Raw genomic sequence first — 27,964 nt, forward strand, 5'->3', positions numbered from 1 at the left:
TATGTGTCAGGGCAGTATGTAGTTCTAACTGTAGTCAGGCAGTATGGGTCAGGGCAGTATGTAGATCTAACTGTAGTCAGGCAGTATGGGTAAGGGCAGTGTGTAGATCTAACTGTAGTCAGGCAGTATGGGTCAGGGCAGGGTGTCAGTGTGTAGATCTAACTGTAGTCAGGCAGTATGGTTCAGGGCAGTGTGTTAGTGTGTAGATGTAACTATAGTCAGGCAGTATGGCTCAGGGCAGTATGTAGATCTAACTAGTCAGGCGGTATGGGTCAGGGCGGTATGTAGATCTAACTGTAGTCAGGCAGTATGGGTCAGGGCAGTATGTAGTTCTAACTGTAGTCAGGCAGTATGGGTCAGGGCAGTATGTAGATCTAACTGTAGTCAGGCAGTATGGGTCAGGGCAGTGTGTTAGTGTGAAGATCTAACTGTAGTCAGGCAGTATAGGTCAGGGCAGTATGTAGATCTAACTGTAGTCAGGCGGTATGGGTCAGGGCGGTATGTAGATCTAACTGTAGTCAGGCAGTATGGGTCAGGGCAGTGTGTTAGTGTGTAGATCTAACTGTAGTCAGGCAGTATTTGTCAGGGTAGTGTGTAGATCTAACTGTAGTCAGGCAGTATGGGTCAGGGCAGTATGTAGATCTAACTGTAGTCAGGCAGTATGGGTCAGGGCAGTGTGTTAGATCTACACACTAACTGTAGTCAGGCAGTATGGTTCAGGGCAGTGTGTTAGTGTGTAGATCTAGCTATAGTCAGGCAGGATGGCTCAGGGCAGTATGTAGATCTAACTGTAGTCAGGGCAGTATGGGTCAGGGCAGTGTGTAGATCTAACTGTAGTCAGGCAGTATGGGTCAGGGCAGTATGTAGATCTAACTGTAGTCAGGCAGTATGGGTCAGGGCAGTATGTAGATCTAACTAGTCAGGCAGTATGGGTCAGGGCAGTGTGTAGATCTAACTGTAGTCAGGCAGTATGGGTCAGGGCAGTGTGTAGATCTAACTGTTGTCAGGGCAGTATGGGTCAGGGCAGTGTGTAGATCTAACTGTTGTCATGGCAGTATGGGTCAGGGCAGTGTGTTAGTGTGTAGATCTAACTGTAGTCAGGGCAGTATTGGTCAGGGCAGTATGTAGATCTAACTGTAGTCAGGCAGTATGGGTCAGGGCAGTGTGTAGATCTAACTGTTGTCAGGGCAGTATGGGTCAGGGCAGTGTGTAGATCTAACTGTTGTCAGGGCAGTATGGGTCAGGGCAGTGTGTTAGTGTGTAGATCTAACTGTAGTCAGGGCAGTATTGGTCAGGGCAGTATGTAGATCTAACTGTAGTCAGGCAGTATGGCTCAGGGCAGTATGTAGATGTAACTGTAGTCAGGCAGTATGGGTCAGGGCAGTATGTAGATCTAAATGTAGTCAGGCAGTATGGGTCAGGGCAGTATGTAGATCTAACTGGAGTCATGTAGTATGGGTCCAGGCAGTGTGTAGATCTAACTATAGTAAGGCAGTATGGGTCAGGGCAGTGTGTAGATCTAACTGTAGTCAGGCAGTATGGGTCAGGGCAGTGTGTAGAGCTAACTGTTGTCAGGGCAGTATGGGTCAAGGCAGTGTGTTAGTGTGTAGATCTAACTGTAGTCAGGGCAGTATTGGTCAGGGCAGTATGTAGATCTAACTGTAGTCAGGCAGTATGGGTCAGGGCAGTATGTAGATGTAACTGTAGTCAGGCAGTATGGGTCAGGGCAGTATGTAGATCTAACTGTAGTCAGGCAGTATGGGTCAAGTCAGTATGTAGATCTAACTGGAGTCATGTAGTATGGGTCCAGGCAGTGTGTAGATCTAACTGTCCAATCAGGCAGCTACTGGCGTCAGCGGGCAGTGTGCTACGATCCGTACACTGTAGTCACGCGGCAGTATGGGTCCAGCGGCAGCTCCGTTGTTAGTATGTAGATCTAGCTGTAGTCAGGCAGTATGGGTCAGGGCAGTGTGTTAGTGTGTAGATCTAACTGTAGTCAGGCAGTATGGGTCAGGGCAGTATGTAGATCTAACTGTAGTCAGGCAGTATGGGTCAGGGCAGTGTGTTAGTGTGTAGATCTAACTGTAGTCAGGCAGTATGGGTCAGGGCAGTATGTAGATCTAACTTTAGTCAGGCAGTATGGGTCTGGGCAGTATGTAGATCTAACTGTAGTCAGGCAGTATGGGTCAGGGCAGTATGTAGATCTAACTGTAGTCAGGCAGTATGGGTAAGGGCAGTGTGTAGATCTACCTGTAGTCAGGCAGTATGGGTCAGGGTAGTGTGTAGATCTAACTGTAGTCAGGCAGTATGGGTCAGGGCAGTGTGTAGATCTAACTGAAGTCAGGGAGTATGTGTCAGGGCAGTATGTAGTTCTAACTGTAGTCAGGCAGTATGGGTCAGGGCAGTATGTAGATCTAACTGTAGTCAGGCAGTATGGGTCAGGGCAATATGGGTCAGGGCAGTGTGTAGATCTAACTGTAGTCAGGCAGTATTGGTCAGGGCAGTGTGTTAGTGTGTAGATCTAACTGTAGTCAGGCAGTATGGGTCAGGGCAGAATGTAGATCTAACTGTAGTCAGGCAGTATGGGTCAGGGCAGTATGTAGATCTAACTGTAGTCAGGCAGTATGGGTCAGGGCAGTGTGTAGATCTAACTGTAGTCAGGGCAGTATGGGTCAGTGCAGTGTGTTAGTGTGTAGATCTAACTGTAGTCAGGGCAGTATGGGTCAGGGCAGTATGTAGATCTAACTGTAGTCATGCAGTATGGGTCAGGGCAGTATGTAGATCTAACTGTAGTCAGGCAGTATGGGTCAGGGCAATATGTAGATCTAACTTTAGTCAGGCAGTATGGGTCAGGGCAGTTTGTTAGTATGTAGATCTAGCTGTAGTCAGGCAGTATGGGTCAGGGCAGTATGTAGATCTAACTGTAGTCAGGCAGTTTGGGTCAGTGCAGTATGTAGATCTAACTGTAGTCAGGCAGTATGGGTCAGTGCAGTGTGTTAGTGTGTAGATCTAACTGTAGTCAGGCAGTATGGGTCAGGGCAGTATGTAGATCTAACTGTAGTCAGGCAGTATGGGTCAGGGCAGTGTGTAGATCTAACTGTAGTCAGGCAGTATGGGTCAGGGCAGTATGTAGATCTAACTGTAATCAGTCAGTATGGGTCAGGGCAGTGTGTAGATGTAACTGTAGTCAGGGCAGTATGGGTCAGGGCAGTTTGTTAGTATGTAGATCTAACTGTAGTCAGGCAGTATGGGTCAGGGCAGTATGTAGATCTAACTGTAGTCAGACAGTATGGGTCAGTGCAGTATGTAGATCTAACTGTAGTCAGGCAGTATGGGTCAGGGCAGTATGTAGATCTAACTGTAGTCAGGCAGTATGGGTCGGTGCAGTGTGTAGATCTAACTGTAGTCAGGCAGTATGGATCAGGGCAGTATGTAGATCTAACTGTAGTCAGGCAGTATGTGTCAGGGCAGTGTGTTAGTGTGTAGATCTAACTGTAGTCAGGGCAGTATGGGTCAGGGCAGTATGTAGATCTAACTGTAGTCAGGCAGTATGGGTCAGGGCAGTGTGTAGATCTAACTGTAGTCAGGCAGTATGGGTCAGGGCAGTATGTAGATCTAACTGTAGTCAGGCAGTATGGGTCAGGGCAGTGTGTAGATCTAACTGTAGTCAGGCAGTATGGGTCAGGGCAGTGTGTAGATCTAACTGTAGTCAGGCAGTATGGGTCAGGGCAGTGTGTAGATCTAACTGTAGTCAGGCAGTATGGGTCAGGGCAGTATGTAGATCTAACTGTAGTCAGGCAGTATGGGTCAGGGCAGTATGTAGATTAACTGTAGTCAGGCAGTATGGGTCAGGGCAGTGTGTCGATCTAACTGTAGTCAGGCAGTATGGGTCAGGGCAGTGTGTAGATCTAACTGTAGTCAGGCAGTATGGGTCAGGGCAGTATGTAGATCTAACTGTAGTCAGGCAGTATGGGTCAGGGCAGTATGTAGATCTAACTGTAGTCAGGCAGTATGGGTCAGGGCAGTGTGTTAGTGTGTAGATCTAACTGTAGTCAGGCAGTATGGGTCAGGGCAGTATGTAGATCTAACTGTAGTCAGGCAGTATGGGTCAGGGCAGTATGTAGATCTAACTGTAGTCAGGCAGTATGGGTCAGGGCAGTGTGTAGATCTAACTGTAGTCAAGCAGTATGGGTCAGGGCAATGTGTTATTATGTAGATCTAACTGTAGTCAGGCAGTATGGGTCAGGGCAGTATGTAGATCTAACTGTAGTCAGGCAGTATGGGTCAGGGCAGTATGGGTCAGGGCAGTATGTAGATCTACCTGTAGTCAGGCAGTATTGGTCAGGGCAGTATGTAGATCTAACTGTAGTCAGACAGTATGGGTCAGGGCAGTGTGTAGATCTAACTGTAGTCAGGCAGTATGGGTCAGGGCAGTATGTAGATCTAACTGTAGTCAGGCAGTATGGGTCAGGGCAGTGTGTAGATCTAACAGTAGTCAGGCAGTATGGGTCAGGGCAGTGTGTTGATCTAACTGTAGTCAGGGCAGTATGGGTCAGGGCAGTATGTAGATCTAACTATTCAGGCAGTATGGGTCAGGGCAGTATGTAGATCTAACTGTAGTCAGGCAGTATTGGTCAGGGCAGTGTGTAGATCTAACTGTAGTCAGGCAGTGTGGGTCAGTGCAGTATGGGTCAGGGCAGTATGTAGATCTAACTGTAGTCAGGCAGTATGGGTCAGGGCAGTGTGTAGATCTAACTGTAGTCAGGCAGTATGGGTCAGGGCAGTATGTAGATCTAACTGTAGTCAGGCAGTATGGGTCAGGGTAGTGTGTCGATCTAACTGTAGTCAGGCAGTATGGGTCAGGGCAGTGTGTAGATCTAACTGTAGTCAGGCAGTATGGGTCAGGGCAGTATGTAGATCTAACTGTAGTCAGGCAGTATGGGTCAGGGCAGTGTGTAGATCTAACTGTAGTCAGGCAGTGTGGGTCAGGGCAGTATGTAGATCTAACTGTAGTCAGGCAGTATGGGTCAGGGCAGTGTGTAGATCTAACTGTAGTCAAGCAGTATGGGTCAGGGCAGTATGTTAGTATGTAGATCTAGCTGTAGTCAGGCAGTATGGGTCAGGGCAGTGTGAAAATCTAACTGTAGTCAGGCAGTATGGGTCAGGGCAGTATGTAGATCTAACTGTAGTCAGACAGTATGGGTCAGTGCAGTATGTAGATCTAACTGTAGTCAGGCAGTATGGGTCAGGGCAGTGTGTAGATCTAACTGTAGTCAGGCAGTATGGGTCAGGGCAGTGTGTAGATCTAACTGTAGTCAGGCAGTATGGGTCAGGGCAGTGTGTAGATCTAACTGTAGTCAGGCAGTATGGGTCAGGGCAGTATGTAGATCTAACTGTAGTCAGGCAGTATGGGTCAGGGCAGTATGTAGATTAACTGTAGTCAGGCAGTATGGGTCAGGGCAGTGTGTCGATCTAACTGTAGTCAGGCAGTATGGGTCAGGGCAGTGTGTAGATCTAACTGTAGTCAGGCAGTATGGGTCAGGGCAGTATGTAGATCTAACTGTAGTCAGGCAGTATGGGTCAGGGCAGTATGTAGATCTAACTGTAGTCAGGCAGTATGGGTCAGGGCAGTGTGTTAGTGTGTAGATCTAACTGTAGTCAGGCAGTATGGGTCAGGGCAGTATGTAGATCTAACTGTAGTCAGGCAGTATGGGTCAGGGCAGTATGTAGATCTAACTGTAGTCAGGCAGTATGGGTCAGGGCAGTGTGTAGATCTAACTGTAGTCAAGCAGTATGGGTCAGGGCAGTGTGTTATTATGTAGATCTAACTGTAGTCAGGCAGTATGGGTCAGGGCAGTATGGGTCAGGGCAGTATGTAGATCTACCTGTAGTCAGGCAGTATTGGTCAGGGCAGTATGTAGATCTAACTGTAGTCAGACAGTATGGGTCAGGGCAGTGTGTAGATCTAACTGTAGTCAGGCAGTATGGGTCAGGGCAGTATGTAGATCTAACTGTAGTCAGGCAGTATGGGTCAGGGCAGTGTGTAGATCTAACAGTAGTCAGGCAGTATGGGTCAGGGCAGTGTGTTGATCTAACTGTAGTCAGGGCAGTATGGGTCAGGGCAGTATGTAGATCTAACTATTCAGGCAGTATGGGTCAGGGCAGTATGTAGATCTAACTGTAGTCAGGCAGTATTGGTCAGGGCAGTGTGTAGATCTAGCTGTAGTCAGGCAGTGTGGGTCAGTGCAGTATGGGTCAGGGCAGTATGTAGATCTAACTGTAGTCAGGCAGTATGGGTCAGGGCAGTGTGTAGATCTAACTGTAGTCAGGCAGTATGGGTCAGGGCAGTATGTAGATCTAACTGTAGTCAGGCAGTATGGGTCAGGGTAGTGTGTCGATCTAACTGTAGTCAGGCAGTATGGGTCAGGGCAGTGTGTAGATCTAACTGTAGTCAGGCAGTATGGGTCAGGGCAGTATGTAGATCTAACTGTAGTCAGGCAGTATGGGTCAGGGCAGTGTGTAGATCTAACTCTAGTCAGGCAGTGTGGGTCAGGGCAGTATGTAGATCTAACTGTAGTCAGGCAGTATGGGTCAGGGCAGTGTGTAGATCTAACTGTAGTCAAGCAGTATGGGTCAGGGCAGTATGTTAGTATGTAGATCTAGCTGTAGTCAGGCAGTATGGGTCAGGGCAGTGTGAAAATCTAACTGTAGTCAGGCAGTATGGGTCAGGGCAGTATGTAGATCTAACTGTAGTCAGACAGTATGTAGATCTAACTGTAGTCAGGCAGTATGGGTCAGGGCAGTGTGTAGCTCTAACTGTAGTCAGGCAGTATGGGTCAGGGCAGTGTGTAGATCTAACTGTAGTCAGGCAGTATGGGTCAGGGCAGTGTGTTAGTGTGTAGATCTAACTGTAGTCAGGCAGTATGGGTCAGGGCAGTGTGTAGATCTAACTGTAGTCAGGCAGTATGGGTCTGGGCAGTATGTAGATCTAACTGTAGTCATGCAGTATGTGTCAGGGCAGTGTGTAGATCTAACTGTAGTCAGGCAGTATGGGTCAGGGCAGTATGTAGATCTAACTGTAGTCAGGCAGTATGGGTCAGGGCAGTGTGTAGATCTAACAGTAGTCAGGCAGTATGGGTCAGGGCAGTGTGTTGATCTAACTGTAGTCAGGGCAGTATGGGTCAGGGCAGTATGTAGATCTAACTATTCAGGCAGTATGGGTCAGGGCAGTATGTAGATCTAACTGTAGTCAGGCAGTATTGGTCAGGGCAGTGTGTAGATCTAACTGTAGTCAGGCAGTGTGGGTCAGTGCAGTATGGGTCAGGGCAGTATGTAGATCTAACTGTAGTCAGGCAGTATGGGTCAGGGCAGTGTGTAGATCTAACTGTAGTCAGGCAGTATGGGTCAGGGCAGTATGTAGATCTAACTGTAGTCAGGCAGTATGGGTCAGGGTAGTGTGTCGATCTAACTGTAGTCAGGCAGTATGGGTCAGGGCAGTGTGTAGATCTAACTGTAGTCAGGCAGTATGGGTCAGGGCAGTATGTAGATCTAACTGTAGTCAGGCAGTATGGGTCAGGGCAGTGTGTAGATCTAACTGTAGTCAGGCAGTGTGGGTCAGGGCAGTATGTAGATCTAACTGTAGTCAGGCAGTATGGGTCAGGGCAGTGTGTAGATCTAACTGTAGTCAAGCAGTATGGGTCAGGGCAGTATGTTAGTATGTAGATCTAGCTGTAGTCAGTCAGTATGGGTCAGGGCAGTGTGAAAATCTAACTGTAGTCAGGCAGTATGGGTCAGGGCAGTATGTAGATCTAACTGTAGTCAGGCAGTGTGGGTCAGGGCAGTATGTAGATCTAACTGTAGTCAGGCAGTATGGGTCAGGGCAGTATGTAGATCTAACTGTAGTCAGGCAGTATGGGTCAGGGCAGTGTGTAGATCTAACTGTAGTCAGGCAGTGTGGGTCAGGGCAGTATGGGTCAGGGCAGTATGTAGATCTAACTGTAGTCAGGCAGTATGGGTCAGGGCAGTATGTAGATCTAACTGTAGTCAGGCAGTATGGGTCAGGGCAGTGTGTAGATCTAACAGTAGTCAGGCAGTATGGGTCAGGGCAGTGTGTTGATCTAACTGTAGTCAGGGCAGTATGGGTCAGGGCAGTATGTAGATCTAACTATTCAGGCAGAATGGGTCAGGGCAGTATGTAGATCTAACTGTAGTCAGGCAGTATGGGTCAGGGCAGTGTGTAGATCTAACTGTAGTCAGGCAGTGTGGGTCAGTGCAGTATGGGTCAGGGAAGTATGTAGATCTAACTGTAGTCAGGCAGTATGGGTCAGGGCAGTGTGTAGATCTAACTGTAGTCAGGCAGTATGGGTCACGGCAGTGTGTAGATCTAACTGTAGTCAGGCAGTATGGGTCAGGGCAGTATGTAGATCTAACTGTAGTCAGGCAGTATGGGTCAGGGTAGTGTGTCGATCTAACTGTAGTCAGGCAGTATGGGTAAGGGCAGTGTGTAGATCTAACTGTAGTCAGGTAGTATGGGTCAGGGCAGTATGTAGATCTAACTGTAGTCAGGCAGTATGGGTCAGGGCAGTGTGTAGATCTAACTGTAGTCAGGCAGTATGGGTCAGGGCAGTATGTAGATCTAACTGTAGTCAGGCAGTATGGGTCAGGGCAGTGTGTAGATCTAACTGTAGTCAGGCAGTATGGGTCCCGGCAGTATGTAGATCTAACTGTAGTCAGGCAGTATGGGTCAGGGCAGTATGTAGATCTAACTGTAGTCATGCAGTATGGATCAGGGCAGTATGTAGATCTAACTGTAGTCATGCAGTATGGATCAGGGCAGTGTGTTCGATCTAACTGTAGTCAAGCAGTGTGGGTCAGGGCAATATGGGTCAGGACAGTATGTAGATCTAACTGTAGTCAGGCAGTATGGGTCAGGGCAGTGTGTAGATCTAACTGTAGTCAGGGCAGTATGGGTCAGGGCAGTATGTAGATCTAACTATTCAGGCAGTATGGGTCAGGGCAGTATGTAGATCTAACTGTAGTCAGGCAGTATGGGTCAGGGCAGTGTGTAGATCTAACTGTAGTCAGGCAGTGTGGGTCAGTGCAGTATGGGTCAGGGCAGTATGTAGATCTAACTGTAGTCAGGCAGTATGGGTCAGGGCAGTGTGTAGATCTAACTGTAGTCAGGCAGTATGGGTCATTGCAGTGTGTAGATCTAACTGTAGTCAGGCAGTATGGGTCAGGGCAGTATGTTAGTATGTAGATCTAGCTGTAGTCAGGCAGTATGAGTCAGGGCAGTATGTAGATCTAACTGTAGTCAGGCAGTATGGGTCAGGGCAGTATGTAGATCTAACTGCAGTCAGGCAGTATGGGTCAGGGCAGTATGTAGATCTAACTGTAGTAAGGCAGTGTGGGTCAGGGCAGTATGTAGATCTAACTGTAGTCAGGCAGTATGGGTCAGGGCAGTATGTAGATCTAACTGTAGTCAGGCAGTATGGGTCAGGGCAGTGTGTAGATCTAACTGTAGTCAGGCAGTGTGGGTCAGGGCAGTATGGGTCAGGGCAGTATGTAGATCTAACTGTAGTCAGGCAGTATGGGTCAGGGCAGTATGTAGATCTAACTGTAGTCAGGCAGTATGGGTCAGGGCAGTGTGTAGATCTAACAGTAGTCAGGCAGTATGGGTCAGGGCAGTGTGTTGATCTAACTGTAGTCAGGGCAGTATGGGTCAGGGCAGTATGTAGATCTAACTATTCAGGCAGTATGGGTCAGGGCAGTATGTAGATCTAACTGTAGTCAGGCAGTATGGGTCAGGGCAGTGTGTAGATCTAACTGTAGTCAGGCAGTGTGGGTCAGTGCAGTATGGGTCAGGGAAGTATGTAGATCTAACTGTAGTCAGGCAGTATGGGTCAGGGCAGTGTGTAGATCTAACTGTAGTCAGGCAGTATGGGTCACGGCAGTGTGTAGATCTAACTGTAGTCAGGCAGTATGGGTCAGGGCAGTATGTAGATCTAACTGTAGTCAGGCAGTATGGGTCAGGGTAGTGTGTCGATCTAACTGTAGTCAGGCAGTATGGGTCAGGGCAGTGTGTAGATCTAACTGTAGTCAGGTAGTATGGGTCAGGGCAGTATGTAGATCTAACTGTAGTCAGGCAGTATGGGTCAGGGCAGTGTGTAGATCTAACTGTAGTCAGGCAGTGTGGGTCAGGGCAGTATGGGTCAGGGCAGTATGTAGATCTAACTGTAGTCAGGCAGTATGGGTCAGGGCAGTGTGTAGATCTAACTGTAGTCAGGCAGTATGGGTCAGGGCAGTGTGTAGATCTAACTGTAGTCAGGCAGTATGGGTCAGGGCAGTATGTTAGTATGTAGATCTAGCTGTAGTCAGGCAGTATGGGTCAGGGCAATGTGTTAGTGTGAAAATCTAACTGTAGTCAGGCAGTATGGGTCAGGGCAGTATGTAGATGTAACTGTCGTCATGCAGTATGGATCAGGGCAGTATGTAGATCTAACTGTAGTCAGGCAGTATGGGTCAGGGCAGTGTGTAGATCTAACTGTAGTCAAGCAGTGTGGGTCAGGGCAGTGTGTTATTATGTAGATCTAACTGTAGTCAGGCAGTATGGGTCAGGGCAGTATGTAGATCTAACTGTAGTAAGACAGTATGGGTCACGGCAGTGTGTAGATCTAACTGTAGTCAGGCAGTATGGGTCAGGGCTGTATGTAGATCTAACTGTAGTCAGGGCAGTATGGGTCAGGGCAGTATGTAGATCTAACTGTAGTCAGGCAGTATGGGTCAGGGCAGTATGTAGATCTAACTGTAGTCAGGCAGTATGGGTCAGGGCAGTGTGTAGATCTAACAGTAGTCATGCAGTATGGGTCAGGGCAGTATGTAGATCTAACTGTAGTCAGGCAGTATAGGTCAGGGCAGTATGTAGATCTAACTGTAGTCAGGCAGTATGGGTCAGGGCAGTGTGTAGATCTAAAAGTAGTCAGGCAGTATGGTTCAGGGCAGTATGTAGATCTAACTGTAGTCAGGCAGTATGGGTCAGGGCAGTATGTTAGTATGTAGATCTAGCTGTAGTCAGGCAGTATGGGTCAGGGTAGTGTGTTAGTGTGAAAATCTAACTGTAGTCAGGCAGTATGGGTCAGGGCAGTGTGTAGATCTAACTGTAGTCAGGCAGTATGGGTCAGGGCAGTGTGTTAGTGTGTAGATCAAACTGTAGTCAGGCAGTATGGGTCAGGGCAGTGTGTAGATCTAACTGTAGTCAGGGCAGTATGGGTCAGGGCAGTATTTAGATCTAACTGTAGTCAGGCAGTATGTAGATCTAACTGTAGTCGGGCAGTATGGGTCAGGGCAGTATGTAGCTCTAACTGTAGTCAGGCAGTATGGGTCAGGGCAGTGTGTTAGTGTGTAGATCAAACTGTAGTCAGGCAGTATGGGTCAGGGCAGTGTGTAGATCTAACTGTAGTCAGGGCAGTATGGGTCAGGGCAGTATTTAGATCTAACTGTAGTCAGGCAGTATGTAGATCTAACTGTAGTCAGGCAGTATGGGTCAGGGCAGTATGTAGCTCTAACTGTAGTCAGGCAGTATGGGTCAGGGCAGTGTGTAGATCTAACTGTAGTCAGGCAGTATGGGTCAGGGCAGTGTGTTAGTGTGTAGATTTAACTGTAGTCAGGCAGTATGGGTCAGGGCAGTGTGTAGATCTAACAGTAGTCAGGCAGTATGGGTCAGGGCAGTGTGTAGATCTAACTGTAGTCAGGGCAGTATGGGTCAGGGCAGTATGTAGATCTAACTGTAGTCAGGCAGTATGGGTCAGGGCAGTATGTAGATCTAACTGTAGTCAGGCAGTATGGGTCAGGGCAGTGTAGATCTAACTGTAGTCAGGCAGAATGGGTCAGGGCAGTGTGTAGATCTAACTGTAGTCAGGCAGTATGGGTCAGGGCAGTGTGTAGATCTAACTGTAGTCAGGCAGTATGGGTCAGGGCAGTGTGTAGATCTTACTGTAGTCAGGCAGTATGGGTCAGGGCAGTATGTAGATCTAACTGTAGTCAGGCAGTATTGGTCAGGGCAGTATGTAGATCTAACTGTAGTCAGGCAGTATGGGTCAGGGCAGTGTGTTATTATGTAGATCTAACTGTAGTCAGGCAGTATGGGTCAGGGCAGTATGTAGATCTAACTGTAGTCAGGCAGTATGGGTCAGGGCAGTGTGTAGATCTAACAGTAGTCAGGCAGTATGGGTCAGGGCAGTGTGTTGATCTAACTGTAGTCAGGGCAGTATGGGTCAGGGCAGTATGTAGATCTAACTATTCAGGCAGTATGGGTCAGGGCAGTATGTAGATCTAACTGTAGTCAGGCAGTATGGGTCAGGGCAGTGTGTAGATCTAACTGTAGTCAGGCAGTGTGGGTCAGTGCAGTATGGGTCAGGGAAGTATGTAGATCTAACTGTAGTCAGGCAGTATGGGTCAGGGCAGTGTGTAGATCTAACTGTAGTCAGGCAGTATGGGTCACGGCAGTGTGTAGATCTAACTGTAGTCAGGCAGTATGGGTCAGGGCAGTATGTAGATCTAACTGTAGTCAGGCAGTATGGGTCAGGGTAGTGTGTCGATCTAACTGTAGTCAGGCAGTATGGGTCAGGGCAGTGTGTAGATCTAACTGTAGTCAGGTAGTATGGGTCAGGGCAGTATGTAGATCTAACTGTAGTCAGGCAGTATGGGTCAGGGCAGTGTGTAGATCTAACTGTAGTCAGGCAGTGTGGGTCAGGGCAGTATGGGTCAGGGCAGTATGTAGATCTAACTGTAGTCAGGCAGTATGGGTCAGGGCAGTGTGTAGATCTAACTGTAGTCAGGCAGTATGGGTCAGGGCAGTGTGTAGATCTAACTGTAGTCAGGCAGTATGGGTCAGGGCAGTATGTTAGTATGTAGATCTAGCTGTAGTCAGGCAGTATGGGTCAGGGCAATGTGTTAGTGTGAAAATCTAACTGTAGTCAGGCAGTATGGGTCAGGGCAGTATGTAGATGTAACTGTCGTCATGCAGTATGTAGATCTAACTGTAGTCAGGCAGTATGGGTCAGGGCAGTGTGTAGATCTAACTGTAGTCAAGCAGTGTGGGTCAGGGCAGTGTGTTATTATGTAGATCTAACTGTAGTCAGGCAGTATGGGTCAGGGCAGTATGTAGATCTAACTGTAGTAAGACAGTATGGGTCACGGCAGTGTGTAGATCTAACTGTAGTCAGGCAGTATGGGTCAGGGCTGTATGTAGATCTAACTGTAGTCAGGGCAGTATGGGTCAGGGCAGTATGTAGATCTAACTGTAGTCAGGCAGTATGGGTCAGGGCAGTATGTAGATCTAACTGTAGTCAGGCAGTATGGGTCAGGGCAGTGTGTAGATCTAACAGTAGTCATGCAGTATGGGTCAGGGCAGTGTGTAGATCTAACTGTAGTCAGGGCAGTATGGGTCAGGGCAGTATGTAGATCTAACTGTAGTCAGGCAGTATAGGTCAGGGCAGTATGTAGATCTAACTGTAGTCAGGCAGTATGGGTCAGGGCAGTGTGTAGATCTAAAAGTAGTCAGGCAGTATGGTTCAGGGCAGTATGTAGATCTAACTGTAGTCAGGCAGTATGGGTCAGGGCAGTATGTTAGTATGTAGATCTAGCTGTAGTCAGGCAGTATGGGTCAGGGTAGTGTGTTAGTGTGAAAATCTAACTGTAGTCAGGCAGTATGGGTCAGGGCAGTGTGTAGATCTAACTGTAGTCAGGCAGTATGGGTCAGGGCAGTGTGTTAGTGTGTAGATCAAACTGTAGTCAGGCAGTATGGGTCAGGGCAGTGTGTAGATCTAACTGTAGTCAGGGCAGTATGGGTCAGGGCAGTATTTAGATCTAACTGTAGTCAGGCAGTATGTAGATCTAACTGTAGTCGGGCAGTATGGGTCAGGGCAGTATGTAGCTCTAACTGTAGTCAGGCAGTATGGGTCAGGGCAGTGTGTTAGTGTGTAGATCAAACTGTAGTCAGGCAGTATGGGTCAGGGCAGTGTGTAGATCTAACTGTAGTCAGGGCAGTATGGGTCAGGGCAGTATTTAGATCTAACTGTAGTCAGGCAGTATGTAGATCTAACTGTAGTCAGGCAGTATGGGTCAGGGCAGTATGTAGCTCTAACTGTAGTCAGGCAGTATGGGTCAGGGCAGTGTGTAGATCTAACTGTAGTCAGGCAGTATGGGTCAGGGCAGTGTGTTAGTGTGTAGATTTAACTGTAGTCAGGCAGTATGGGTCAGGGCAGTGTGTAGATCTAACAGTAGTCAGGCAGTATGGGTCAGGGCAGTGTGTAGATCTAACTGTAGTCAGGGCAGTATGGGTCAGGGCAGTATGTAGATCTAACTGTAGTCAGGCAGTATGGGTCAGGGCAGTATGTAGATCTAACTGTAGTCAGGCAGTATGGGTCAGGGCAGTGTAGATCTAACTGTAGTCAGGCAGAATGGGTCAGGGCAGTGTGTAGATCTAACTGTAGTCAGGCAGTATGGGTCAGGGCAGTGTGTAGATCTAACTGTAGTCAGGCAGTATGGGTCAGGGCAGTGTGTAGATCTTACTGTAGTCAGGCAGTATGGGTCAGGGCAGTATGTAGATCTAACTGTAGTCAGGCAGTATTGGTCAGGGCAGTATGTAGATCTAACTGTAGTCAGGCAGTATGGGTCAGGGCAGTGTGTTATTATGTAGATCTAACTGTAGTCAGGCAGTATGGGTCAGGGCAGTATGTAGATCTAACTGTAGTCAGGCAGTATGGGTCAGGGCAGTATGTAGATCTACCTGTAGTCAGGCAGTATGGGTCAGGGCAGTATGTAGATCTAACTGTAGTCAGGCAGTATGGGTCGGTGCAGTGTGTAGATCTAACTGTAGTCAGGCAGTATGGGTCAGGGCAGTATGTAGATCTAACTGTAGTCAGGCAGTATGGGTCAGGGCAGTGTGTTAGTGTGTAGATCTAACTGTAGTCAGGCAGTATGGGTCAGGGCAGTGTGTAGATCTAACTGTAGTCAGGCAGTATGGGTCAGGGCAGTATGGGTCAGGGCAGTGTGTAGATCTAACTGTAGTCAGGCAGTATGGGTCAGGGCAGTATGTAGATCTACCTGTAGTCAGGCAGTATGGGTCAGGGCAGTATGTAGATCTAACTGTAGTCAGGCAGTATGGGTCGGTGCAGTGTGTAGATCTAACTGTAGTCAGGCAGTATGGGTCAGGGCAGTATGTAGATCTAACTGTAGTCAGGCAGTATGGGTCAGGGCAGTGTGTTAGTGTGTAGATCTAACTGTAGTCAGGCAGTATGGGTCAGGGCAGTGTGTAGATCTAACTGTAGTCAGGCAGTATGGGTCAGGGCAGTATGGGTCAGGGCAGTGTGTAGATCTAACTGTAGTCAGGCAGTATGGGTCAGGGCAGTGTGTAGATCTAACTGTAGTCAGGGCAGTATGGGTCAGGGCAGTATGTAGATCTAACTAATCAGGCAGTATGGGTCAGGGCAGTATGTAGATCTAACTGTAGTCAGGCAGTATGGGTCAGGGCAGTGTGTAGATCTAACTGTAGTCAGGCAGTGTGGGTCAGTGCAGTATGGGTCAGGGCAGTATGTAGATCTAACTGTAGTCAGGCAGTATGGGTCAGGGCAGTGTGTAGATCTAACTGTAGTTAGGCAGTATGGGTCAGGGCAGTGTGTAGATCTAACTGTAGTCAGGCAGTATGGGTCAGGGCAGTATGTAGATCTAACTGTAGTCAGGCAGTATGTGTCAGGGTAGTGTGTCGATCTAACTGTAGTCAGGCAGTATGGGTCAGGGCAGTGTGTAGATCTAACTGTAGTCAGGCAGTATGGGTCAGGGCAGTATGTAGATCTAACTGTAGTCAGGGCAGTATGGGTCAGGGCAATATGTAGATCTAACTGTAGTCAGGCAGTATGGGTCAGGGCAGTATGTAGATCTAACTGTAGTCAGGCAGTATGGGTCAGGGCAGTGTAGATCTAACTGTAGTCAGGCAGAATGGGTCAGGGCAGTGTGTAGATTTAACTGTAGTCAGGCAGTATGGGTCAGGGCAGTTTGTAGATCTAACTGTAGTCAGGCAGTATGGGTCAGGGCAGTGTGTAGATCTTACTGTAGTCAGGCAGTATGGGTCAGGGCAGTATGTAGATCTAACTGTAGTCAGGCAGTATTGGTCAGGGCAGTATGTAGATCTAACTGTAGTCAGGCAGTATGGGTCAGGGCAGTATGTAGATCTACCTGTAGTCAGGCAGTATGGGTCAGGGCAGTATGTAGATCTAACTGTAGTCAGGCAGTATGGGTCGGTGCAGTGTGTAGATCTAACTGTAGTCAGGCAGTATGGGTCAGGGCAGTATGTAGATCTAACTGTAGTCAGGCAGTATGGGTCAGGGCAGTGTGTTAGTGTGTAGATCTAACTGTAGTCAGGCAGTATGGGTCAGGGCAGTGTGTAGATCTAACTGTAGTCAGGCAGTATGGGTCAGGGCAGTATGGGTCAGGGCAGTGTGTAGATCTAACTGTAGTCAGGCAGTATGGGTCAGGGCAGTATGTAGATCTAACTGTAGTCAGGCAGTATGGGTCAGGGCAGTGTGTAGATCTAACTGTAGTCAGGCAGTATGGGTCAGGGCAGTATGTAGATCTAACTGTAGTCAGGCAGTATGGGTCAGGGCAGTGTGTAGATCTAACAGTAGTCTGGCAGTATGGGTCAGGGCAGTGTGTAGATCTAACAGTAGTCATGCAGTATGGGTCAGGGCAGTATGTTAGTATGTAGATCTAGCTGTAGTCAGGCAGTATGGGTCAGGGCAGTGTGTTAGTGTGAAAATCTAACTGTAGTCAGGCAGTATGGGTCAGGGCAGTATGTAGATCTAACTGTAGTCAGTGAGTATGGGTCAGGGCAGTGTGTAGATCTAATTGCAGTCAGGCAGTGTGGGTCAGGGCAGTATGGGTCAGGGCAGTATGTAGATCTAACTGTAGTCAGGCAGTATGGGTCAGGGCAGTGTGTAGATCTAACTGTAGTCAGGCAGTATGGGTCAGGGCAGTGTGTAGATCTAACTGTAGTCAGGCAGTATGGGGGTCAGGGCAGTATGTAGATCTAACTGTAGTCAGGCAGTATGGGTCAGTGCAGTATGTAGATCTAACTGTAGTCATGTAGTATGGGTCAGGGCAGTGTGTAGATCTAACTGTAGTCAGGGCAGTATGGGTCAGGGCAGTATGTAGATCTAACTAATCAGGCAGTATGGGTCAGGGCAGTATGTAGATCTAACTGTAGTCAGGCAGTATGGGTCAGGGCAGTGTGTAGATCTAACTGTAGTCAGGCAGTGTGGGTCAGTGCAGTATGGGTCAGGGCAGTATGTATATCTAACTGTAGTCAGGCAGTATGGGTCAGGGCAGTGTGTAGATCTAACTGTAGTCAGGCAGTATGGGTCAGGGCAGTATGTAGATCTAACTGTAGTCAGGCAGTATGTGTCAGGGTAGTGTGTCGATCTAACTGTAGTCAGGCAGTATGGGTCAGGGCAGTGTGTAGATCTAACTGTAGTCAGGCAGTATGGGTCAGGGCAGTATGTAGATCTAACTGTAGTCAGGCAGTATGGGTCAGGGCAGTGTGTAGATCTCACTGTAGTCAGGCAGTGTGGGTCAGGGCAGTATGTAGATCTAACTGTAGTCAGGCAGTATGGGTCAGGGCAGTGTGTAGATCTAACTGTAGTCAGGCAGTATGGGTCAGGGCAGTGTGTAGATCTAACTGTAGTCAGGCAGTATGGGTCAGGGCAGTATGTTAGTATGTAGATCTAGCTGTAGTCAGGCAGTATGAGTCAGGGCAGTATGTAGATCTAACTGTAGTCAGGCAGTATGGGTCAGGGCAGTATGTAGATCTAACTGCAGTCAGGCAGTATGGGTCAAGGCAGTATGTAGATCTAACTGTAGTCAGGCAGTGTGGGTCAGGGCAGTATGTAGATCTAACTGTAGTCAGGCAGTATGGGTCAGGGCAGTATGTAGATCTAACTGTAGTCAGGCAGTATGGGTCAGGGCAGTGTGTAGGTCTAACTGTAGTCAGGCAGTGTGGGTCAGTGCAGTATGGGTCAGGGCAGTATGTAGATCTAACTGTAGTCAGGCAGTATGGGTCAGGGCAGTATGTAGATCTAACTGTAGTCAGGCAGTATGGGTCAGGGCAGTGTGTAGATCTAACAGTAGTCAGGCAGTATGGGTCAGGGCAGTGTGTTGATCTAACTGTAGTCAGGGCAGTATGGGTCAGGGCAGTATGTAGATCTAACTATTCAGGCAGTATGGGTCAGGGCAGTATGTAGATCTAACTGTAGTCAGGCAGTATTGGTCAGGGCAGTGTGTAGATCTAACTGTAGTCAGGCAGTGTGGGTCAGTGCAGTATGGGTCAGGGCAGTATGTAGATCTAACTGTAGTCAGGCAGTATGGGTCAGGGCAGTGTGTAGATCTAACTGTAGTCAGGCAGTATGGGTCAGGGCAGTATGTAGATCTAACTGTAGTCAGGCAGTATGGGTCAGGGTAGTGTGTCGATCTAACTGTAGTCAGGCAGTATGGGTCAGGGCAGTGTGTAGATCTAACTGTAGTCAGGCAGTATGGGTCAGGGCAGTATGTAGATCTAACTGTAGTCAGGCAGTATGGGTCAGGGCAGTGTGTAGATCTAACTGTAGTCAGGCAGTATGGGTCAGGGCAGTATGTAGATCTAACTGTAGTCAGGCAGTATGGGTCAGGGCAGTGTGTAGATCTAACTGTAGTCAAGCAGTATGGGTCAGGGCAGTATGTTAGTATGTAGATCTAGCTGTAGTCAGGCAGTATGGGTCAGGGCAGTGTGAAAATCTAACTGTAGTCAGGCAGTATGGGTCAGGGCAGTATGTAGATCTAACTGTAGTCAGGCAGTGTGGGTCAGGGCAGTATGTAGATCTAACTGTAGTCAGGCAGTATGGGTCAGGGCAGTATGTAGATCTAACTGTAGTCAGGCAGTATGGGTCAGGGCAGTGTGTAGATCTAACTGTAGTCAGGCAGTGTGGGTCAGGGCAGTATGGGTCAGGGCAGTATGTAGATCTAACTGTAGTCAGGCAGTATGGGTCAGGGCAGTATGTAGATCTAACTGTAGTCAGGCAGTATGGGTCAGGGCAGTGTGTAGATCTAACAGTAGTCAGGCAGTATGGGTCAGGGCAGTGTGTTGATCTAACTGTAGTCAGGGCAGTATGGGTCAGGGCAGTATGTAGATCTAACTATTCAGGCAGAATGGGTCAGGGCAGTATGTAGATCTAACTGTAGTCAGGCAGTATGGGTCAGGGCAGTGTGTAGATCTAACTGTAGTCAGGCAGTGTGGGTCAGTGCAGTATGGGTCAGGGAAGTATGTAGATCTAACTGTAGTCAGGCAGTATGGGTCAGGGCAGTGTGTAGATCTAACTGTAGTCAGGCAGTATGGGTCACGGCAGTGTGTAGATCTAACTGTAGTCAGGCAGTATGGGTCAGGGCAGTATGTAGATCTAACTGTAGTCAGGCAGTATGGGTCAGGGTAGTGTGTCGATCTAACTGTAGTCAGGCAGTATGGGTAAGGGCAGTGTGTAGATCTAACTGTAGTCAGGTAGTATGGGTCAGGGCAGTATGTAGATCTAACTGTAGTCAGGCAGTATGGGTCAGGGCAGTGTGTAGATCTAACTGTAGTCAGGCAGTATGGGTCAGGGCAGTATGTAGATCTAACTGTAGTCAGGCAGTATGGGTCAGGGCAGTATGTAGATCTAACTGTAGTCAGGCAGTATGGGTCAGGGCAGTGTGTAGATCTAACTGTAGTCAGGCAGTATGGGTCATTGCAGTGTGTAGATCTAACTGTAGTCAGGCAGTATGGGTCAGGGCAGTATGTTAGTATGTAGATCTAGCTGTAGTCAGGCAGTATGAGTCAGGGCAGTATGTAGATCTAACTGTAGTCAGGCAGTATGGGTCAGGGCAGTATGTAGATCTAACTGCAGTCAGGCAGTATGGGTCAGGGCAGTATGTAGATCTAACTGTAGTCAGGCAGTGTGGGTCAGGGCAGTATGTAGATCTAACTGTAGTCAGGCAGTATGGGTCAGGGCAGTATGTAGATCTAACTGTAGTCAGGCAGTATGGGTCAGGGCAGTGTGTAGATCTAACTGTAGTCAGGCAGTGTGGGTCAGGGCAGTATGGGTCAGGGCAGTATGTAGATCTAACTGTAGTCAGGCAGTATGGGTCAGGGCAGTGTGTAGATCTAACAGTAGTCAGGCAGTATGGGTCAGGGCAGTGTGTTGATCTAACTGTAGTCAGGTAGTATGGGTCAGGGCAGTATGTAGATCTAACTGTAGTCAGGCAGTATGGGTCAGGGCAGTGTGTAGATCTAACTGTAGTCAGGCAGTGTGGGTCAGGGCAGTATGGGTCAGGGCAGTATGTAGATCTAACTGTAGTCAGGCAGTATGGGTCAGGGTAGTGTGTCGATCTAACTGTAGTCAGGCAGTATGGGTCAGGGCAGTGTGTAGATCTAACTGTAGTCAGGTAGTATGGGTCAGGGCAGTATGTAGATCTAACTGTAGTCAGGCAGTATGGGTCAGGGCAGTGTGTAGATCTAACTGTAGTCAGGCAGTGTGGGTCAGGGCAGTATGGGTCAGGGCAGTATGTAGATCTAACTGTAGTCAGGCAGTATGGGTCAGGGCAGTGTGTAGATCTAACTGTAGTCAGGCAGTATGGGTCAGGGCAGTGTGTAGATCTAACTGTAGTCAGGCAGTATGGGTCAGGGCAGTATGTTAGTATGTAGATCTAGCTGTAGTCAGGCAGTATGGGTCAGGGCAATGTGTTAGTGTGAAAATCTAACTGTAGTCAGGCAGTATGGGTCAGGGCAGTATGTAGATGTAACTGTCGTCATGCAGTATGGATCAGGGCAGTATGTAGATCTAACTGTAGTCAGGCAGTATGGGTCAGGGCAGTGTGTAGATCTAACTGTAGTCAAGCAGTGTGGGTCAGGGCAGTATGGGTCAGGACAGTATGTAGATCTAACTGTAGTCAGGCAGTATGGGTCAGGGCAGTGTGTCGATCTAACTGTAGTCAGGCAGTATGGGTCAGGGCAGTGTGTAGATCTAACTGTAGTCAGGCAGTATGGGTCAGGGCAGTATGTAGATCTAACTGTAGTCAGGCAGTATGGGTCAGGGCATTGTGTAGATCTAACTGTAGTCAGGCAGTATGGGTCAGGGCAGTATGTAGATCTAACTGTAGTCAGGCAGTATGGGTCAGGGCAGTATGTAGATCTAACTGTAGTCATGCAGTATGGATCAGGGCAGTATGTAGATCTAACTGTAGTCAGGCAGTATGGGTCAGGGCAGTGTGTAGATCTAACTGTAGTCAAGCAGTGTGGGTCAGGGCAGTATGGGTCAGGACAGTATGTAGATCTAACTGTAGTCAGGCATTATGGGTCAGGGCAGTGTGTAGATCTAACTGTAGTCAGGCAGTATGGGTCAGGGCAGTGTGTAGATCTAACTGTAGTCAGGCAGTATGGGTCAGGGCAGTATGTAGATCTAACTGTAGTCAGGCAGTATGGGTCAGGGCAGTGTGTTATTATGTAGATCTAACTGTAGTCATGCAGTATGGGTCAGGGCAGTATGTAGATCTAACTGTAGTCAGGCAGTATGGGTCAGGGCAGTATGTAGATGAACTGTAGTCAGGCAGAATGGGTCAGGGCAGTTTGTAGATCTAACTGTAGTCAGGCAGTATGGGTCAGGGCAGTGTGTTATTATGTAGATCTAACTGTAGTCAGGCAGTATGGGTCAGGGCAGTATGTAGATCTAACTGTAGTCAGGCAGTATGGGTCAGGGCAGTATGTAGATGAACTGTAGTCAGGCAGAATGTGTCAGGGCAGTATGTAGATCTAACTGTAGTCAGGCAGTATGGGTCAGGGCAGTGTGTCGATCTAACTGTAGTCAGGCAGTATGTGTCAGGGCAGTGTGTAGATCTAACTGTAGTCAGGCAGTATGGGTCAGGGCAGTATGTAGATCTAACTGTAGTCAGGCAGTATGGGTCAGGGCAGTGTGTAGATCTAACTGTAGTCAGGCAGTATGGGTCATGGCAGTGTGTAGATCTAACTGTAGTCAGGCAGTATGGGTCAGGGCAGTATGTAGATCAAACTGTAGTCAGGCAGTATGGGTCAGGGCAGTATGTAGATCTAACTGTAGTCAGGCAGTATGGGTCAGGGCAGTGTGTAGATCTAACTGTAGTCAGGCAGTATGGGTCAGGGCAGTGTGTAGATCTAACTGTAGTCAGGCAGTATGGGTCAGGGCAGTGTGTAGATCTAACTGTAGTCAGGCAGTATGGGTCAGGGCAGTGTGTAGATCTAACTGTAGTCAGGCAGTATGGGTCAGGGCAGTATGTAGATCTAACTGTAGTCAGGCAGTATGGGTCAGGGCAGTATGTAGATGAACTGTAGTCAGGCAGAATGGGTCAGGGCAGTTTGTAGATCTAACTGTAGTCAGGCAGTATGGGTCAGGGCAGTGTGTTATTATGTAGATCTAACTGTAGTCAGGCAGTATGGGTCAGGGCAGTGTGTAGATCTAACTGTAGTCAGGCAGTATGGGTCAGGGCAGTATGTAGATCTAACTGTAGTCAGGCAGTATGGGTCAGGGCAGTGTGTAGATCTAACTGTAGTCAGGTAGTATGGGTCAGGGCAGTATGTAGATCTAACTGTAGTCAGGCAGTATGGGTCAGGGCAGTGTGTAGATCTAACTGTAGTCAGGCAGTGTGGGTCAGGGCAGTATGGGTCAGGGCAGTATGTAGATCTAACTGTAGTCAGGCAGTATGGGTCAGGGCAGTGTGTAGATCTAACTGTAGTCAGGCAGTATGGGTCAGGGCAGTGTGTAGATCTAACTGTAGTCAGGCAGTATGGGTCAGGGCAGTATGTTAGTATGTAGATCTAGCTGTAGTCAGGCAGTATGGGTCAGGGCAATGTGTTAGTGTGAAAATCTAACTGTAGTCAGGCAGTATGGGTCAGGGCAGTATGTAGATGTAACTGTCGTCATGCAGTATGGATCAGGGCAGTATGTAGATCTAACTGTAGTCAGGCAGTATGGGTCAGGGCAGTGTGTAGATCTAACTGTAGTCAAGCAGTGTGGGTCAGGGCAGTATGGGTCAGGACAGTATGTAGATCTAACTGTAGTCATGCAGTATGGGTCAGGGCAGTGTGTAGATCTAACTGTAGTCAGGCAGTATGGGTCAGGGCAGTGTGTAGATCTAACTGTAGTCTGGCAGTATGGGTCAGGGCAGTATGTAGATCTAACTGTAGTCAGGCAGTATGGGTCAGGGCAGTGTGTTATTATGTAGATCTAACTGTAGTCAGGCAGTATGGGTCAGGGCAGTATGTAGATCTAACTGTAGTCAGGCAGTATGGGTCAGGGCAGTATGTAGATGAACTGTAGTCAGGCAGAATGGGTCAGGGCAGTATGTAGATCTAACTGTAGTCAGGCAGTATGGGTCAGGGCAGTGTGTCGATCTAACTGTAGTCAGGCAGTATGGGTCAGGGCAGTGTGTAGATCTAACTGTAGTCAGGCAGTATGGGTCAGGGCAGTATGTAGATCTAACTGTAGTCAGGCAGTATGGGTCAGGGCAGTGTGTAGATCTAACTGTAGTCAGGCAGTATGGGTCAGGGCAGTATGTAGATCTAACTGTAGTCAGGCAGTATGGGTCAGGGCAGTATGTAGATCTAACTGTAGTCATGCAGTATGGATCAGGGCAGTATGTAGATCTAACTGTAGTCAGGCAGTATGGGTCAGGGCAGTGTGTAGATCTAACTGTAGTCAAGCAGTGTGGGTCAGGGCAGTATGGGTCAGGACAGTATGTAGATCTAACTGTAGTCAGGCATTATGGGTCAGGGCAGTGTGTAGATCTAACTGTAGTCAGGCAGTATGGGTCAGGGCAGTGTGTAGATCTAACTGTAGTCAGGCAGTATGGGTCAGGGCAGTATGTAGATCTAACTGTAGTCAGGCAGTATGGGTCAGGGCAGTGTGTTATTATGTAGATCTAACTGTAGTCATGCAGTATGGGTCAAGGCAGTATGTAGATCTAACTGTAGTCAGGCAGTATGGGTCAGGGCAGTATGTAGATGAACTGTAGTCAGGCAGAATGGGTCAGGGCAGTTTGTAGATCTAACTGTAGTCAGGCAGTATGGGTCAGGGCAGTGTGTTATTATGTAGATCTAACTGTAGTCAGGCAGTATGGGTCAGGGCAGTATGTAGATCTAACTGTAGTCAGGCAGTATGGGTCAGGGCAGTATGTAGATCTAACTGCAGTCAGGCAGTATGGGTCAGGGCAGTATGTAGATCTAACTGTAGTCAGGCAGTATGGGTCAGGGCAGTATGTAGATCTAACTGTAGTCAGGCAGTATGGGTCAGGGCAGTGTGTAGATCTAACTGTAGTCAGGCAGTGTGGGTCAGTGCAGTATGAGTCAGGGCAGTATGTAGATCTAACTGTAGTCAGGCAGTATGGGTCAGGGCAGTGTGTAGATCTAACTGTAGTCAGGCAGTATGTGTCAGGGCAGTGTGTAGATCTAACTGTAGTCAGGCAGTATGGGTCAGGGCAGTATGTAGATCTAACTGTAGTCAGGCAGTATGGGTCAGGGCAGTATGTAGATCTAACTGTAGTCAGGGTCAGGGGGTAGTGTACTGGGGTTAGGGTTACTGTACTGGGGTTAGGGTTACTGTACTGGGGTTAGGGTTACTGTACTGGGGTTAGGGGGTACTGTTCTGGTTTTAGGGGGTACTGTACTGGGGTTAGGGGGTACTGTACTGGGGTTAGGGGGTACTGTACTGGACTATAACACAGCATCCTGTTCTGACTCAGTCTGTCTCCCTGTCTCTCTCTCTGTCTCTCTCTCTCTCTCTCTCTCTCTCTCTGTCTGTTTGTCTGTGTCTCTCTGTCTCTCTCCCTGTCTCTCTCCCGGTCTCTCTCTCTCTCTCTCTCTCTCTCTCTCTCTCTCTCTCTCTCTCTCTCTCTCTCTCTCTCTCTCTCTCTCTCTCTCTCTCTCTCTCTCTCTCTCTCTCTCTCCCTGTCTCTCTCTCTCTCCCTGTCTCTCTCTCTCTCTCCCTGTCTCTCTGTCTGTGTCTCTGTCTGTGTCTCTGTCTGTGTCTCTGTCTCTCTCTGTCTGTCTCTCTCTCCCTGTCTCTCTGTCTCTCCCTCTCTGTCTCTCTCTCTCTCCCTGTCTCTCTCTCTCTCCCTGTCTCTCTCTCCCTGTCTCTCTCTCTCTCTCTCTCTCTCTCTGTCTGTGTCTCTGTCTTTCTCTGTCTCTCTCTCCCTGTCTCCCTGTCTCTCTCTCCCTGTCTCTCTCTCCCTGTCTCTCTCTCTCTGTCTCTCTCTCCCTGTCTCTCTCTCTCTCTCCCTGTCTCTCTCTCTCTCTCCCTGTCTCTCTCTCTCTCTCTCTCTCTCTCCCTGTCTCTCTCTCTCTCTCTCCCTCTCTCTCTCTCTCTCTCTCTCTCTCTCTCTCCCTCTCCCTCTCTCTCTCTCTGTCTCTCTCTCTCTCTCTCCCTGTCTCTCTCTCCCTCTCCCTGTCTCTCTCTCTCTCTCTCTCTCTCTCTCTGTCTCCCTGTCTCTCTCTCTCTCTCTCTCTCTCTCTCTCTCTCTCTCTCTCTCCCTGTCTCTCTCTCTCTCTCCCTGTCTCTCTCTCTCTCTCCCTGTCTCTCTCTAGTTGTTTCAGAGCTCCAGGTCGCCAGGTCGTGATGGGCGCCAGAGGGGCAGGGCTAAAGTCGTCATTGCCAAACCAGGAAGTGTCCACCGCTCGCCACTAGCATCGTGCCCTGTGATCGGAGGACATCGCTACTTGCAGGGCCAATCACTGCAGCCCTCCGATACTCGCTCCAGCCGGTCGCCACGACGACACAGCCCTGCCTACAAAGGGTCGGGATTTCCCCCTGGCCACGCCTCCCCACGTCGAGCATCCAATCCGGCAGGAGCTATGGGCGTGTCCTTCTCCAAACTGACCAATCAACTACTGAGGGGGCAGTATATAGCCTCACAGACGATAGCGTCGCTTGACAACAAGGAGGTCGGCTAGGATTGGCTAATGTATGGACCAATGGGACGGCTAGCAGGAAATTAAACAGACAATGTAACTGGATGTTGTTGTTTTTTTATGTTCCTCTGATTGGTTGCTCTGACCAGATCATGCGTCTGGTTGGTTGCTCTGTCCAGATCATGTGTCTGATTGGTTGCTCTGACCGGATTAATAACTTGACTGGATGTTTCTCTATCTTTTATTAAAGAATGTTATCTGAATGTTGAAAATTAGACTGGATGAACGGAGAATATTGTAGATGAACATGATGCAGTAACTCAGGGTTACCAAGATTCCCCCTACTACAACGTGATGGACCCCAAAATAGATTCACTCTACTACAACGTGATGGACCCCAAAACAGATTCACTCTGCTACAATGTGATGGACCCCAAAACAGATTCACTCTACTACAACGTGATGGACCCCAAAACAGATTCACTCTGCTTCAACGTGATGGACCCCAAAACAGATTCACTCTACTTCAACGTGATGGACCCCAAAACAGATTCACTCTACTACAACGTGATGGACCCCAAAACAGATTCACTCTCCTACAACGTGATGGACCCCAAAACAGATTCACTCTACTACAGCGTGATGGACCCCAAAACAGAGGATAAGTTTAGCCTCTCGCTTCATATTCTTAGTTTTCGCAGAAGTCGTTCTGCTGTTTACTTGGTGCATCGCTGACTCTACCTTTAACTAACCTTGTCTGGATGTTTATCTACTGTAACATGAATTGAATGTTTTGACAAGACATTTGCCAGGTACTTTTTGAATGTTTGACAGAAATTTTATTTCAGTATTTTTTTATTTTTTTACATGGGCTTTTTTCCTGGCCAATGGGGCGATCTGGACGTTTTGTTGAAACATTAAGATTTTAAGGATCTTTATTAGATTTTTTTTCCTCTGTTTGCGAGGTCTGTCCTCTCCAGGCCTCCGTAGTCTGACCAGCTAGGTTTAGCTGGGCTGGAGAGACTCTGGGTGGCATAACGCTCACTCTGATTGGTTACTGGGACATTTTAAATGTTTTTTTCTTCCAAATGTTGTACATGAACGTTGTTAAAACGTTAGGAGAATGTTGTTGTTAATAAAGTGAACTTGACTAAACGTTGTTGGTTGGTATACTTTTACTGTTAGGAGTGAAAGGTCATGGGGTTAAAGGTCACCAGGTCAGTCTACCAGTAGCTTGTAGCCAGTACACTGCATTCAGAAAGTATTCAGAGTCCTTGACTTTATCAGGTAACCAGTATAGTCAGTCCCAGGGTTAGAAGTTATATCTACCTGGTCGGTACACCAGTACCAGGTAACCAGTATAGTCAGTCCCAGGGTTAGAGGTTATATCTGGTCAGTACACCAGTACCAGGTAACCAGTATAGTCAGTCATATCTACCTGGTCGGTACACCAGTACCAGGTAGCCAGTATAGTGAGGCCCAGGGTCATGCCAGGCCAGGGCAGATCCCCAGAAACTGGGTGTCTGAACAGGTGCATGGCGTCTTCTCTGGGCAGGTGGCAGCTACTGTTGGGGATGATCTGAAGGAACAATGAGAATTACATTAACTACTACTATTATAATACTATTACTACTGCTATAGTACTAGTACTATTATAATACTGATAATAACATTACTACTGCTATAGTACCACTACTATTATAATACTGTTACTACTGCTATAGTACTACTACTATTATAATACTAATACTACTGCTATAGTACTACTACTATTATAATACTGATAATAACAGTACTACTGTTGGGGATGATCTGAAGGAACAATGACAATTACATTAACTACTACTATTACAATACTGTTACTACTGCTATAGTACTACTATTATAATACTATTACTACTGCTATAGTACTACTACTATTATAATACTATTACTACTGCTATAGTACTACTACTATTATAATACTATTAGTAATGC

General features: G+C 48.0%; 2 protein-coding genes across 4 annotated transcripts in view; one reads left to right on the forward strand and one right to left on the reverse strand.

Annotated features, from left to right (window-relative positions):
* LOC106591573 (protein FAM83G) overlaps positions 1 to 27,142 on the forward strand; it is a 145,243-nt gene extending 118,101 nt beyond the window's left edge. For both annotated transcript variants that reach the window (XM_045690469.2, XM_045690470.2), the window contains exon 6: positions 25,664 to 27,142. In XM_045690469.2, coding sequence (XP_045546425.1) covers positions 25,664 to 26,029 — 366 coding nt within the window. In that variant the 3' untranslated portion in view covers positions 26,030 to 27,142. The remainder of the gene's footprint in view (positions 1 to 25,663) is intronic.
* The window catches only part of LOC106594745 (sodium/mannose cotransporter SLC5A10), a 516,766-nt gene that overhangs the window by 412,134 nt on the left and 76,668 nt on the right, over positions 1 to 27,964 (reverse strand). For both annotated transcript variants that reach the window (XM_045690472.2, XM_045690471.2), the window contains exon 9: positions 27,426 to 27,566. In XM_045690472.2, coding sequence (XP_045546428.2) covers positions 27,426 to 27,566 — 141 coding nt within the window. The remainder of the gene's footprint in view (positions 1 to 27,425; positions 27,567 to 27,964) is intronic.

This window comes from Salmo salar, chromosome 12 (genome assembly GCF_965601325.2).
Source record: "Salmo salar chromosome 12, fSalSal1, whole genome shotgun sequence".
Classification (NCBI taxonomy): Eukaryota; Metazoa; Chordata; class Actinopteri; order Salmoniformes; family Salmonidae; genus Salmo; species Salmo salar.